Source organism: Zootoca vivipara, chromosome 16 (genome assembly GCF_965207765.1).
Source record: "Zootoca vivipara chromosome 16, rZooViv2.hap1.1, whole genome shotgun sequence".
NCBI classification, from domain to species: domain Eukaryota; kingdom Metazoa; phylum Chordata; class Lepidosauria; order Squamata; family Lacertidae; genus Zootoca; species Zootoca vivipara.
This window is the reverse complement of record NC_142599.1, coordinates 222,788-236,343: the sequence shown is the minus strand read 5'-3', so window position 1 is coordinate 236,343 and position 13,556 is coordinate 222,788. Positions and strand designations below refer to the sequence as shown.

The window sequence follows — 13,556 nt, the reverse complement described above, 5'->3', positions numbered from 1 at the left end:
ATTAGATCTAGCTTGCACTTAAAAGGGAGGAATTGGGGTGGGTGGGTGTGCAAAAGCCTTGTTTTGTATGGAGACAAAGTTGTTAAGCATGAGCACACTGTAAGGATCATTAAAGGACACAAGATTAGCCTTACTGGATCCTAAATAAGCACATCTACTTGGTAAATTCACAGTGCTTGGGTCATGACCACTGCAGTTCTCAAGAAGGTCGTAGGTAATGCAACATGGATGTTTGCTTATCCTTGCCTTAGACAAGCCCTTCTTAAGGAGAGCTGGAAAATGGAACCAAGTCAAGGGAGAAGCTGGCACTCAATGTCAGAGCACAGCTGTGCATTTGGAATGTCCCAGGTTCAATCCCCAACAGCACCTCTAATTTATCCGGAACACATTTATAGACCTGAGGTCTGGAAGTGCTGTTGCCAGTCAGAGTACACCACAGTGGTCCTATGTGGCACCTCCCTATCACGTCACTGAAATAATAACTTGATAACCAGGAGTGCAGGCATTCATATCACCAGCACCCACTTCCCAACAGTGGCCTCCTTTATCGCACAAAGAGCTTCTTAGGATCAGTAATCCTTACAATGACCCTGTAAGGCAGGTTGGTAGCATGCGGATGGCGTGCCTGATGCTGCCACCCAGTGAGAAGCCAATGGACTTGGACTGGCTCAGCTGGACTCAGAATGGTCAGGCTCCAGAGGAGGAGCTGGTCCCTTAAATGGCAGCCGCCTCACACCTGGAGTCCATTTGGGGAGGCGCAGGTCCCACCCCCCTTGACTATTGGCCATGCTGATTGGGAGTGATGGGAGTTGGAGTCCAAGAAGATCTGGAGAACACCAGGTTAAAAACTTAAGGACATAAGAAGGGCCTGCTGGATGAGGCCACTGGTCCATGTCATTCAGCATCCTGTTCTCACAGTGGCTAGCCAGATGCCCGTGGGAAGCCCATAAGTGGGAGCTGAGCACAAGAGCAGTCCTCTCCCCTCCAGCATCACAGGCAGAGCAGGGATGGATCAAGACCTTTAGAGGCCCTAAGCACGTAAAATATTTTGGTGCCACTGTATACAGTATATCTAATTCAAAATATAAACAAATTTTATTTTTTTGAAATGAAACAAAACCTACAGTAAAATGGAAAATAATGTTTGTTTTTGTATAAAGGTAAAGGTAAAGGGACCCCTGACCATTAGGTCCAGTCGTGACTGACTCTGGGGTTGCGCGCTCATCTCGCATTATTGGCCGAGGGAGCCGGCGTATAGCTTCCAGGTCATGTGGCCAGCATGACAAAGCCGCTTCTGGCAAACCAGAGCAGCACATGGAAACACTGTTTACCTTCCCGCTGTAGCGGTTCCTATTTATCTACTTGCATTTTGACATGCTTTCGAACTGCTAGGTTGGCAGGAGCTGGGACCAAGCAACGGGAGCTCACCCCGTCACAGGGATTCGAACCGCCGACCTTCTGATCAGCAAGCCCTAGACTCAGTGGTTTAACCACAGCGCCACCTGGGTCCCCCAGGTTTTTGTATACTTCTACTTTATATTTGAATTTTTCTCCTATTTTTCTAATTGCAAAATCTTTGATCAGATCCTCAAAACTAATCTTAGGTAATGCATCTGCTTCTATACTTTGTAGGGATACGGCACCCTGCCTTGTTGCATAGTTGTTCTGTTGGAGTCTTTAATATACTTCAACTGAGAAGATGAACACCTAGCTGAGCAATTTGTGACCATTAACGTTAAAAATCTGGCAATAGAAAGGACTTCTGATTTGCTGCCATCACTGCACGGCAAGGATTGCCTCGGACTCCAAGGTCCCTAGCGCTGCGGAGAAAGGGGTAAGCTACATGAGCGATGTGGCTACCCGGAAAAACCTCAGATAGGGCTTTATGAGGACATGGTCATCCAGCAGTGCCCCGTAAAGTCCCCTTCACTGCCCGGTTAGCCCGTTAGAGCAACCGAGAGCAGCCTGAGTGGGGATGGAGCCTTGGATTGATTCGCTCCCTCTGCAGACGTGAAGCTCCGTGCCAACGGAAAATGAGCAGCAGATACCTCCAAAACATTAAGATTTGCCTGTAAGTAATCTCAAGATTTGTCTATTGGGAAAGAATTTGGCAAAAGGAAGTGGATTTAAAAACGGAGGTCGATCCCTTCCACACTGAGTGGCTCATGACGCAGCTAATTTGCCGGCAGCCATGACCACGGAGTGAAATTTATAATCCTCAAAAAGAAGAAAATTTGACCTCCCTTAGTGGCAGGACTAAGGGAAGAAAGCATAAAGAATTGGAACCTGCAAGAATTTTCTTTAGATTCGCAAAAGGAACAAACTCCCTGTAACCTGGAGACGGGAACCGGGAGCGGTCTTAGAGATGAATAATGAATTTAAAAAGTTGTATTTTCATAATTATTTGGAAGCTCTATATTTTGGGATAAAAATGGACTCAGAAAGGATGGGACGGGGAAGTCAGAATTGGTTATAATTATGGGATATTAATTAGATTGAGTATTTTTTCTTTTTCTTTTTTGTTCTGAATTTTTTTTCTTATTTTTGTATTAGCAATGTAAAATTGTTTTTTCTTTTATTCTGTATGATATATATATATATATATATATATATATATATATATATATATATCAGGCAATAGAAAATTTCTGTGGTGCCCCTTCCCTTGATGCCCTAAGCACTTGCTTATTTTGCTTAATGCCTAATCTCCTCTATGAATTTTGCTGGTCCTCGTTTAAAGCCATCAAAGTTGGTGGCCATCACGGCCTCTTATGGGACCGAGTTCCATAGTTTAATTATGTTCTGCATTAAGAAGTTCCTTCTTTTAGAAGGACTTCCTTTTCGCTCTCCTGAGACAGATGTCCATGAATTCTAGTGTTATGAAAGGAGAAAAATATTTCTCTTTCCATTTTCTACATGCCACTTTTTACATGCCTTTGCTCTGAACTGAAAAGCCCCAAATGCTCCAGCCTTTCCTCATAGGCAAGTCATTCCATTCCTTTGATAATTTTGGTCAGCCTTTTCTGAACCTTTTCCAACTCTACAATATCCTTTTTGCGGTAAGGTGACCAGAGCTGTCCCCAATACTCCACCTGTGGTGGCACCACAGAGAGTAATTGGAGGGCATCAGCATGGGGAAGGGAACATGTGATCCAGCCAGGGTGGGGGCTAATGATGCACAGAAGCCAGCACAGCCAGCAGATAAATGTGGCAATAGATCCACAGATAGGGTTGCCAGACTCAATAGAGGACAGGGCTTCTGTGCCTTTAATTGCCCTGCTCTCTTTTGAGTCTGGAAACCTTAAAGAGAAACCAGCAGACCCTTTGTTTCATTTCCAAGCACAGAAGGCACAGAAGTCCTGTCCTCTATTGAGTCTGGCAACCCTATCCACAGAATGTGACTATGAGGGAAACTCACGAGTCCATAAAATGGGAGGCCTAATGTCTTGTGCAGGGTTGTTGTCAAGATGACATGGTGCGGGAGGGTGGGCCATGCATGCTGCCTTGAGCTTCTTGGGTTGTGAGAGGGAACTTAGACAAATTTGAGGTCCAAGGCCTCAAGGCTTGGGCATATGTACCCTGGTCCTCGGAGGGCCACCAGCCAGCCAGCCTCCCTTCATCTTGTTTCCCTCTCCTCTAAGAAGCTCACATTTTTGCCTCCCCATCAAAAAGTACTCCTCACTCCTCTCTGGCAGCAACAGGCAGAGCATATGGTGCAAACTCTCAAATACATTGCATTATCTCTTTAGATTATCTCTGGAGAACACATCAAGGCACATTATCTCACTTGAAGTAGGGTGTTTTGATGTGGCATCTTTCATCTAACATTTGACTCATTCCAGTCTAGCAGCAGCCACCTTCCTCAGCTGGATGCTGTGTGACCTTAAGTCCTGCACACATCACCTTTGACTTTCCCATGGGTCGAGATCCAGCCTCTTGCAATGCTCTGTACACACACACACCTCTGGCTTGCGCTGCGCTGTGTGTTCTTTTAAGGTCTGCTGCAGTGCATTGAAACTAATGACACAACAGCAGCAACCGTGATGGAGACCTCTTCATGTCAGACTCTTCGGGCTTGAATTTGGCTCTTTATTCTTTCATGTCTCTAGGAACAAGATGCTGTAGGAGCCAGGCATTAAAAGAAGGGGTTAATTTCCTTCATGAGCACAAATCACCCCATGATGTTCTGATGGAGAAGCCTTTTAAAACCAGCCAAGCTGGTGTCCATCCCAACTTCTGTACCAAATCCCAGAGTTTAACTATGTGTGGTGTGAGGAAGACCTTTGGACTCTCTTGAATCTTCTAGCGTTTAGCTTCATTTATCTTCATTTGAAAAGGAATATGGGAAGGTGCCTGATACAGAGTCAGACCCTGCTCCGTCCAGCTCAAGACTGTCTAACTGCAAAAGGCAGTGGCTATGCAGGGTCTGAAGTAGGGATTTTTCCACACCTTGTCTGAAGATATGAACATGAGAATTTTAAAAGAGCCTCCTGGATCAGGCCAATGCCCCCTCTAGTGCAGCATCCTGTTCTCACAGGGGCCAACCAGATGCCTGTGGGACCTGAGCATGAGAGCAACCCTCTCCCTGGCTGCATAGCCATCATGGTTAGCAGCCACTGGCAGATGTCTCCTCCATTAATATGTCTAATCCTCTTTTAAAGTCATCCAAGCAGATGGCCATCACTGCCTCCTACAGGAGGGAGTTCCACAGTTCTAACTACCTTGAGATGTTTTGCCTGCAGAGTATGTGCTCTACCACTAAGCCATCATCCTCCACAAAGATAACTGTGGATTTCATGAGATCCCCAAACTGGCTACCTCACTTTGCTTAATGGTCAGGTTGCTCTCCCTGCTTGTCAAAGTATTTCACTCTCTTCTTCTCCAGGCGGATGAACCGTGCTAGCTTCAGATGAGTAGCAAAAGTCCACAGGTGCCAGCTGGTGGCTCCCCTCCCCTCCACTGAAGTTGACAAACTACACTACAGGTTGGAAGGTGGCATAAGCCCTCACAAGGAGCACATGCAAGTTCTTTAGCTGACAACGCTATTTTCCAAATGCTCTAATATTCTCTGTGTTACGCAAACTTTGCAAAACTACCCAGAACTCTGCAGAGTTTCATGGCACAGCACGTACAGTACCGGGAACTAATAAAGGGGCATTGTTGCTTGGCTAAATCCAGGAGAAATGCTTGAGATTGATTCCCTGCTCCTTCCACTGCCCCTCCCTGCCAGTGACACGCACAAACACACACACACACAGCCAAAATTATGTTTGCTGGAGAGAAACGAAAGCAAACAATCAATAAGCACTACACTGTTTGATGCTGTTTTAGGACAACTGCTCCCTCTCGTAAACCCCACACCCGGCTTGGTGCCAGACTTCAGGGGACCCTCAGCACAGGGTGCTAAAGCCCCTCCCCCCCGTTCCCCAACACACACACACCAACACTCTGTGGCTGGTGCAGGGATTTTCTTTCTGCTGCTGCTGCAGAAAAAAAAGGTGGAAAAAGGACGCATGATTGAGGGGTATAAAATTATGCAGGGCATGGGCAAAGTGACTAGGGAGACATTTTTCTCCCTCACTCAGAACATGAAAACTTGGAAACATCCAACAAAGCTGATTCTGGACCAGCACAGACTTTCTTTAGTCTGTCCTGAATCAATGTATTTCTTCATGCAGCGCATGGCTAAACTGTGGGGTTTGGTAACGGAAGATGTTATGAGCACCACTAGCATGGATGGCTTTCAATGAGCACTGGGTAAACACATGGAGCCTGTCAATGGCCACTCGTCATGATGGCTGTGTGCCACTTCCAGTACCATAGGCAGTGGTCACCAGCGAGGTGCATCCTGCTGCATTTGGGTCCTGCATTTGGTTGACCACTGTGAGAACAGGATGTTAGACTAGGTGGCCCCCTTGCAGGACTCTTATGTGCTCTCATGCCATGGCCGTAGCAGAAACATCATTTACTGCTGGGCCCCCAGGTGGCCTTTTAGCCAGGGGCCCAGCTACCAATCTGGCGGAGCACAGATTTTTGAGGGGCTGCAAAGCAGGCACACACACCATGCAGGCACCCCCAGCATAGCCTACCACTCCTCTCCCGGCATCAGAGGAACTAACACACACGGAGAGGGGCATTGGGTCAGGGTGTGCTGGGGGCACCGGCGTGGGGGCAGCTGGTTCATGCCCGCCAAGTGCCACACTGGCTGGTCAGTCTCCCCCCTGTGCAGGCGAGCAGGTGGCACAGCGTGGCCCTGCTTGGCTCCAGTGCTGTGCGGGATCGTTCCAGCGATGTCAGTGGCGAGGGCTGGGGTGCCATGGTGGCCTGCTTCACCCTCCATGCACACACACCCGGCGCATGCGTGCGCACCCTCCAGAGTACATGCACCTGCCCTGGGCACCGTGAGCTCATGCAATGCGACTGCTGGATCTTTATGGCAGCATTTTCCCAATGGTCAATTCTTTAAAAATGAAGACTGTTTTTCACAGAGAGGTGCATGTTGAGCAGAGGGGGGATTCATCTTTGCACCTGGTGCTGATTGTTTTTAAACTGCAACTCTTTCCTCCATTCAAGCTCATTCCCTGCCACCACCAGCACTCATGTTCCAAAGGCATGTTTAGTCCTGAAAATACCCACCTAGGAATCTGAGGGCAGGGAGAGATAATCTGGAAGGCGGATGAGCTGGAGCACAAGAATAGTCAATGGTTAAAGGGCTAAGTGCATCCTTACTGCAACAACTCCTCTGTTGAAATCTCAATCTTCCCCCCACCTCGTATTAGCAGTGCTGTTTAAAAAATGGCATTTGAGGGGCTGCTGCTTTGGGGGGGGACTGTGGGTCTTGCTAAGTGATTTTCCTGCTTTGGAGCCTTTGAAACAGAGGGAAATCCCTAGAGGAGAATCACCTGCATACATTCAAGACGTTTGTTCCCTGAAAGGACCTGCAGACCTTTATTAGAGCTGAATATCAGCAAGCGACCCACGTTGTGAGTAAATGCCATTGCTTGGAACTGGTCTTTGAAAAATTAAAGTTGAAGAGACCTCTAAATATTTGACATTTGCGAGAGAGAGAGAGAGAGAGAGAGAGAGAGAGAGAGAGAGAGAGATTTTATATCTGGTTTGCTTCTCTTCCAGAATGACAGGGATTAGGAAGATGATCCGTGGAGTAAATAAACAAATGAAGGCAGACTTTGTTCAAAGCTGCAGCTACTGGCTGCTGAGCAGCCTTCCAAGTCAGCCTGAAAGAATGGAAGGATCCCTCGGCTGGATCAGGCCAAAGGCCCATGATGATGATGATGATACTTTTATTGTCGATGTACAACCTGTGTACAATGAAATTAACCAATCCTCCCCCCTCCCCCGAACACTCAATCTCATTGCACTCTGTGTGCTTGTGTTGGTGCTGACCTTTAAAGCCCTAAATGGCCTTGGTCCAGTATACCTGAAGGAGCGTCTCCACCCCCATCGTTCTGCCCGGACACTGAGGTCCAGTACCAAGGGCCTTCTGGCGGTTCCCTCATTGCGAGAAGCCAAGTTGCAGGGAACCAGGCAGAGGACCTTCTTGGTGGTGGCACCCGCCCTGTGGAACGCCCTCCCATCACATGTCAAAGAGAAAAACAGCTACCAGATTTTTAGAAGAGATCTGAAGGCAGCCCTGTTTAGGGAGGCTTTTAATGTTTAATAGATTATTTTATTTCATTTTTCTGTTGGAAGCCGCCCAGAGTGGCTGGGGAAACGCAGTCAGATGGGCGGGGTATGAATAATAATAATAATAATAATAATAATAATAATAATAATCATCATCATCATCATCATCATTACCCCAAAAGTCAGTTGCACTATATTATTTTCCATTAAGCCGCCAAACAGCCCAAGGATAGAAACTGTTTTTTAGCCTGTTGGTATGACTGATTTTGAATCCCCACAACGGGGTGAGCTCCCGTTGTTTGGTCCCAGCTCCTGCCAACATAGCAGTTGGAAAGCACGTCAAGTGCAAGTAGATAAATAGGTACCGCTCTGGCGGGAGGGTAAATGGCGTTTCCCTGTGCTGCTCTGGTTCCACATGACCCGGAAAAACTGTCTGCGGACAAACGCCGGCTCCCACGGTCAGTAAAGTGAGATGAACACCACAACCCAAGAGTTGTCCGCGACTGGACCTAATTGTCAGGGGTCCCTTATCTTTACCTTTATTCTCTAGGCACCATGTAGATACTTTTTGAACCTTCCCCCTGTACGCTGATTCATCTCCACCTGTAATTAGACCCATTATGGTAGTATCACCTGGTCTGTGACTGTAAATAAAATTGAATTGAATGGTATTATCATCTGCAAACTTAATAATTGCAGTAGATGGATCAGATGAAATACAATTGAGTTCACACAATGGGTCAGACAGAGGCAAGGCCAGAGCACAGCAGCAGTCCCCAGGATCTGGGATCCAGCAGCACGTTGGCCCTGATTTTGGAGGCTCTCTCTACCCCTCCCCTCTCTGCTAGCCAGGGTGGGAGGGATGGTTGCCAGCTCCAACCCACAGAGAGAAGGTCCATCCTTTGTATCAGAGAGAGGGGCTGGATAGCATTGCCAGAATTTACACAGCCCCCACTGCCCTGCTCAGCACACCAGGGGACTGGCTCCTCAGCAACTAAATAAATAAAAAAGCTCTCTCAAGTTAAAAAGATCACACATAAAGTGTTGCAATTTTTAATTACAGTACTATATAAGGTAAACACCAGGGGGAGGAGGGGAGCTGGAGTTTGCTCACTGACAGCTCTAGATTACAATTCAGGGCTAGAATCGCCCTAATTAGTATGCCTTTGGGAAGGGAAGGTGATGTCTTAAAATGCAGCAAGCTCACAGGGCCTCCATTTTCCAGATCACGCTACAGTCATAGGAGTCAGGTCAGGTCTGGATTGTCCCAAGTTGGGGCTGATCTGAATTTGATCCGGGGGGTGGACATGCACAGCCCTAGTTTCTACAAACCTGTTGCATTGCGCAGAACAGAAGACACCCCTATTTGTACACTTAAGAATGAGTCTCACCTCAGGCTCTTGGTGCCACGGTTGTCCATGGTTTGCCTGGAGAGGCTTCCTGCCAGACTGGTACCCGATGGAGAGGGCCCTGCTGATGCCAAACTGGACCACGATTTGATGCTTTCTTCAGGCTCCAAGTTCAAGCTCATGGTTGACCCCAGACTCAGCTGACTCTCGCTGTAAGTGGGAGAACACAGAAGGGTTGTTGTGAAGCTCAATGGGCAAGGAGAGAGGCCTTTGCCCACTGGATGCCCTCTGGGTGTTTTTTGACTACAACTACAATCAGCTGTAGCCACCATGGGTTGTGGGGCAGTCCATGCACGCCATCCTGAATTGCCTGGAGGAAGGGTGAGTACTTTAAATGGCAAAACAGAAGATTAAACAGAAGATTAAATTGCAAAACAGAAGATGTTTTTGATTGTCCACCCCCAAATCTGGAATGCCTTCCTGTCATATGTTAAACTGTTGACAACTCAGATGGGTTTTCAGCACTCACTAAAAACTTCCTTACTTTGGATAAATTTGATGGGCTACTCACTTTCACAAGATTGATTCTAAGGTTGGTTGTTCTACAAAAGAGGATTTTGGTTTATTATGCATGATTTTTATATATTTTGTACTCAACCCTATAATTTATTTAGCAGGAAGACACTAAAAGCTGCAAGAATAAATAATTTTGGAGCAGATTATTGTGTGTGAGCGAAAACTGTGAGCTCAGTTATGGTATGGAAAGCAAACTCCCAAAGTAAGAACATCAGAAGAACCTGATAGATCAGGCCCATGGCCCAGATAGTCCACTGTCCTGTTCTTACGGTGGCCAACCAGATGCCTGTGGGGAGGCCCAAAGCAGGGCCTAAGCCCAAGAGCAGCCCTCTCCCACACCCCACGATTTCTGATATTCGGATGTAGGGCTACCTCCACTGCTAGTAGCCATGGACAGCCCTCTCCACCTCCATGAATTTGTCTAATCCTCTTTAAAACCATCTAAATTGGTGGCTGTCACTTCTTCCTGTGGGAGTGAGTTCCATAGTTTAAATCTGTGCTGTGTGAAGAAAAATGTTTTTTTAAAAAGGTAAAAGGGCCCCTGACCATCAGGTCCAGTCGTGTCCGACTCTGGGGTTGCGGTGCTCATCTCGCTCTATAGGCCGAGGGAGCCGGCGTTTGTCCACAGACAGCTTCCGGGTCATGTGGCCAGCATGACAAAGCTGCTTCTCGCGAACCAGAGCAGCGCACGGAAACGCCGTTTACCTTCCCGCCGGAACGGTCCCTATTTATCTACTTGCGCTTTTGATGTGCTTTCGAACTGCTAGGTGGGCAGGAGCTGGGACCGAACAACGGGAGCTCACCCCGTTGCAGGGATTTGAACCACCGACCTTCTGATCAGCAAGCCCTAGACTCTCTGGTTTAACCCACAGCGCCTTTACCTGTCCTAAATCTTTCAACATTCAGCTTCATTGGTGTATTATGAGAGAAGGTAAAAAGCTACCATACATAATTTTATAAACTTTTAGGGTCCAAGTGTTGACTCAGAGACCATTAATTTAAATGCTGCAAACACTAAATATGTTTACTAGGGATTTGTTTCTGAGTAAACAAACACAGGGTTGCCACTATTCTGCCACAGGCTGTGTCAGGGGCCCCTGGGAGGGGAGTGAGTTCGCACAGAGACAGGAACCTGGGGGAACAGTCGAGCAAGAGGAGGGCTGGCAGGAGAGCGAACCGGAAGGCGGTGCAAGGGCTCCAAGCGAGGCGGAGAGGCTTGGGGATGCTGCCGATGCACGTGCAGGAGAAGAGGCGTCCAAAGCTACTGCAGCAGGGGAGGTTTCAGAAGTCGGGGCAACGAGGAGGCTGTTGAGCAGTTCGGGGGAGGGGTCTGGTCCTGCTCCCTCCCCTGAGGTCCATAGACAGGAAGAGCAAAGGAGGAAAAGAGGCGGGCTGAGGTTATTCTGCTGGTGCAGAACGAGACGCGCGCCAGTTCCGGATTCTGACTCAGTATAGGCGGTCATGTATTTCTGAACTCTGAACTGTACATATGCATATAGCAATAAAGCTTGAAAACCCATCATCAAGCCTTGGTGGTCCTTGGTCATGGGAAGCTGAACAACAGCCCTGACAGCAATCCGGAACTCCTTCGAGGCTTCCACAACAGGAGAGCGCGCGTGAGAAGGCGATGGCCGACGAGGAGCAGTTGGTCTTGCAGCAGCCGGTAGGAGCAGCCCACGGTGGTGGCGGGGCCCATGGGGTCGGCCGTGGGGGGGGGAATCATGGAGCGGCTGGCGGGGGTCTGACCATGCAGGACTTGCTGTTACAGAACACTGTGTTGCAAGTGCAAGTGGCCCAACTCACAGCGTGACTGGATGGAGCCCAGGTACAGGAGGAAGCTGAACGCACAGCGAGGACGGCGCACAAGGTGCCCTATGTGCTGTGTAAGTTCAGGGGAAGCCCCAGACACTACCACGGGTTTAAGACTGAAGTGACATTCGCCCTGAAGCGTCAGGCGGCAGATTTTGCTACTGACGCGGATAAGGTCACGTTCATTATTTCCCATATGGAGGGTGCTGCCAGAGACTGGGTTAGACCCTTGCTGGGTTAGCCCCACGATGGGGAATTTAAACCAAATTTTGGAAGCAATGGACATCATGTTCGAGAGCAATGTAGAGATGGAAGTAACGTCCCAGCAAATTCTGAACCTGAAACAGGGGAACTGGACTGTACGCGAGTACTGGGGGGGGGGGAGTTCTCTAGGGTGGCCCCTGGAGTCAGGGCAGACCATGGCCATGTTCAAGGAGGGCTCGAGCACGGAGGTGAAGGACAAACTTTCCAGGGTGGGAAAATTGGAGACTATGGACGTGCTCATGAAAGCCGCTCTGGCCATTGAGGTGCGTCAGGAAGCGTGGGCGCAGGAAAGGGGACAACCCCGCACAAACCGTTGGTCCAGCAGCTGCATTCCTTACATTCCTGAAGCTGCTACTGGCAGGCAGCAGAGAGCAGGGGGGGAGGAGCCCATGGAGATTGGAGGAGCCAGCACCAAGGGGTTCTTCAGCGCAGGGGCACGCAAGAAGGCGGAGCCTGGAGGGGGAAAGGACTCACACAAATGTTTCCTCTGCTCCCAGCCCAAACATTTTGCCAAATCATGCCCTCACCGCAAGGAATGAGAGGGAATGGTGGGGGCTGCTGCGGAGACCAGCGAAGAAACCCCAGACAAGGTTAAGGGAAACGAGGGGGCCTGGCTGCAGAGCGGGGTCAGCAACTGGGCGGAGAAGCAGTGAAAGCGCCCCAACCAGCTGAGCCAGAAGGAGCAATAGTGGTGCAAGTGACTCTAGAGCTTCCGAACGGCCACCCCATAGAACTGAACGCTTTAATAGCCAGTGGAGCGTCTGCAAATTTGCGCTGGAACACCAGTTGCACTTGCTTCTGCTCGATTTCCCTCTGCAGGTCATGATGATAGATGGGAGACCGCTGCTAGGGGGAGATGTGTCTCATCAAACACCACCCATGAGAATGAGGGTGGGGAAACACGTAGAGACCATTGCCTTTAATGTCACGGAGTCGGCGGGGCTGGCAGTGGTTGGTGTTGGGGATGAGTTGGCTGGTGGCGCATGACCTGGTCATCTCCTGGCATCAGCGCACGGTCACGTTTGGGTCGGCCCATTGCGTGGGGCATTGCTTGGCAACAGAAGGCAAGGGACCCACGGAAGTGAAGGTGGCCATGGCAACCTCCACTGGGGGGAAGAGGGTATCCCAGGTCTATTCCGCTTACGAGGACGTGTTCAGCAAAAGGGAGGCTGACCGATTACCCCCCCCCCCCCATAGGCCCTATGACTGCAAAATAGACCTGGTGCCAGGAGCCAGGCTGCCACCCGGGAAACTGTATTCCATGTCGGACGCAGAGATGGAGATTCTGAAAGAGTTCATCGAGAAAAACTTGCGCAGGGGTTTCATCAGAAAGTCCAATGTGGCGGGGGGGGGGGGGGAGTCCAGTCTTCTTCGTGGATAAGTGGGACTCTCCACAGCCCTGCCTGGTGGTGGATTACAGGCGGTTGAACAGCCTGACCCAGCCCACTTCATTCCCTTTGCCGCGCATCAACGACCTACTGGAGAGGGTTCACTAAGCTAGATCTGCGGGGGGCCTACAACCTCATTAGGATCAGGGAGGGGGACAAGTGGAAGACGACCATGCACACGGTGCTGGGCAGTTTTGAGTATTTGGTTATGCCTTTTGGTTTGCAGGGGGGCACCCACTTCTTTCAGGCATTCATGTACCACCTTTTGGGGTCCCTACTGTACAAGAACTGTGTATGTTTCCTTGATGACATCCTAGTGTATTCGCAGAATGAGAAAGAACACGTGCAGCATGTCATGGAAGTGTTGGAAAAGTTACAGCAACATAAATTGTATGCGAAGCTTGAGAAGTGCGAATTCCATGTCCCGGAGGTGGAGTTTCTAGGGTACAGCCTTACAGGCAAAGGTCTCGCCATGGACCACGGGAAGGTACAAGTAGTACTGGATTGGGACCCCCCAAGAACCAAG

The 13,556-nt window shown here is 49.2% G+C and overlaps 1 protein-coding gene across 2 annotated transcripts in view; it reads right to left on the bottom strand.

Moving 5' to 3' along the window:
* Window positions 1–13,556, bottom strand: part of MYO18B (myosin XVIIIB) — a 231,471-nt gene that overhangs the window by 15,025 nt on the left and 202,890 nt on the right. For both annotated transcript variants that reach the window (XM_088659924.1, XM_088659925.1), the window contains exon 40: window positions 9,036–9,203. In XM_088659924.1, coding sequence (XP_088516050.1) covers window positions 9,036–9,203 — 168 coding nt within the window. The remainder of the gene's footprint in view (window positions 1–9,035; window positions 9,204–13,556) is intronic.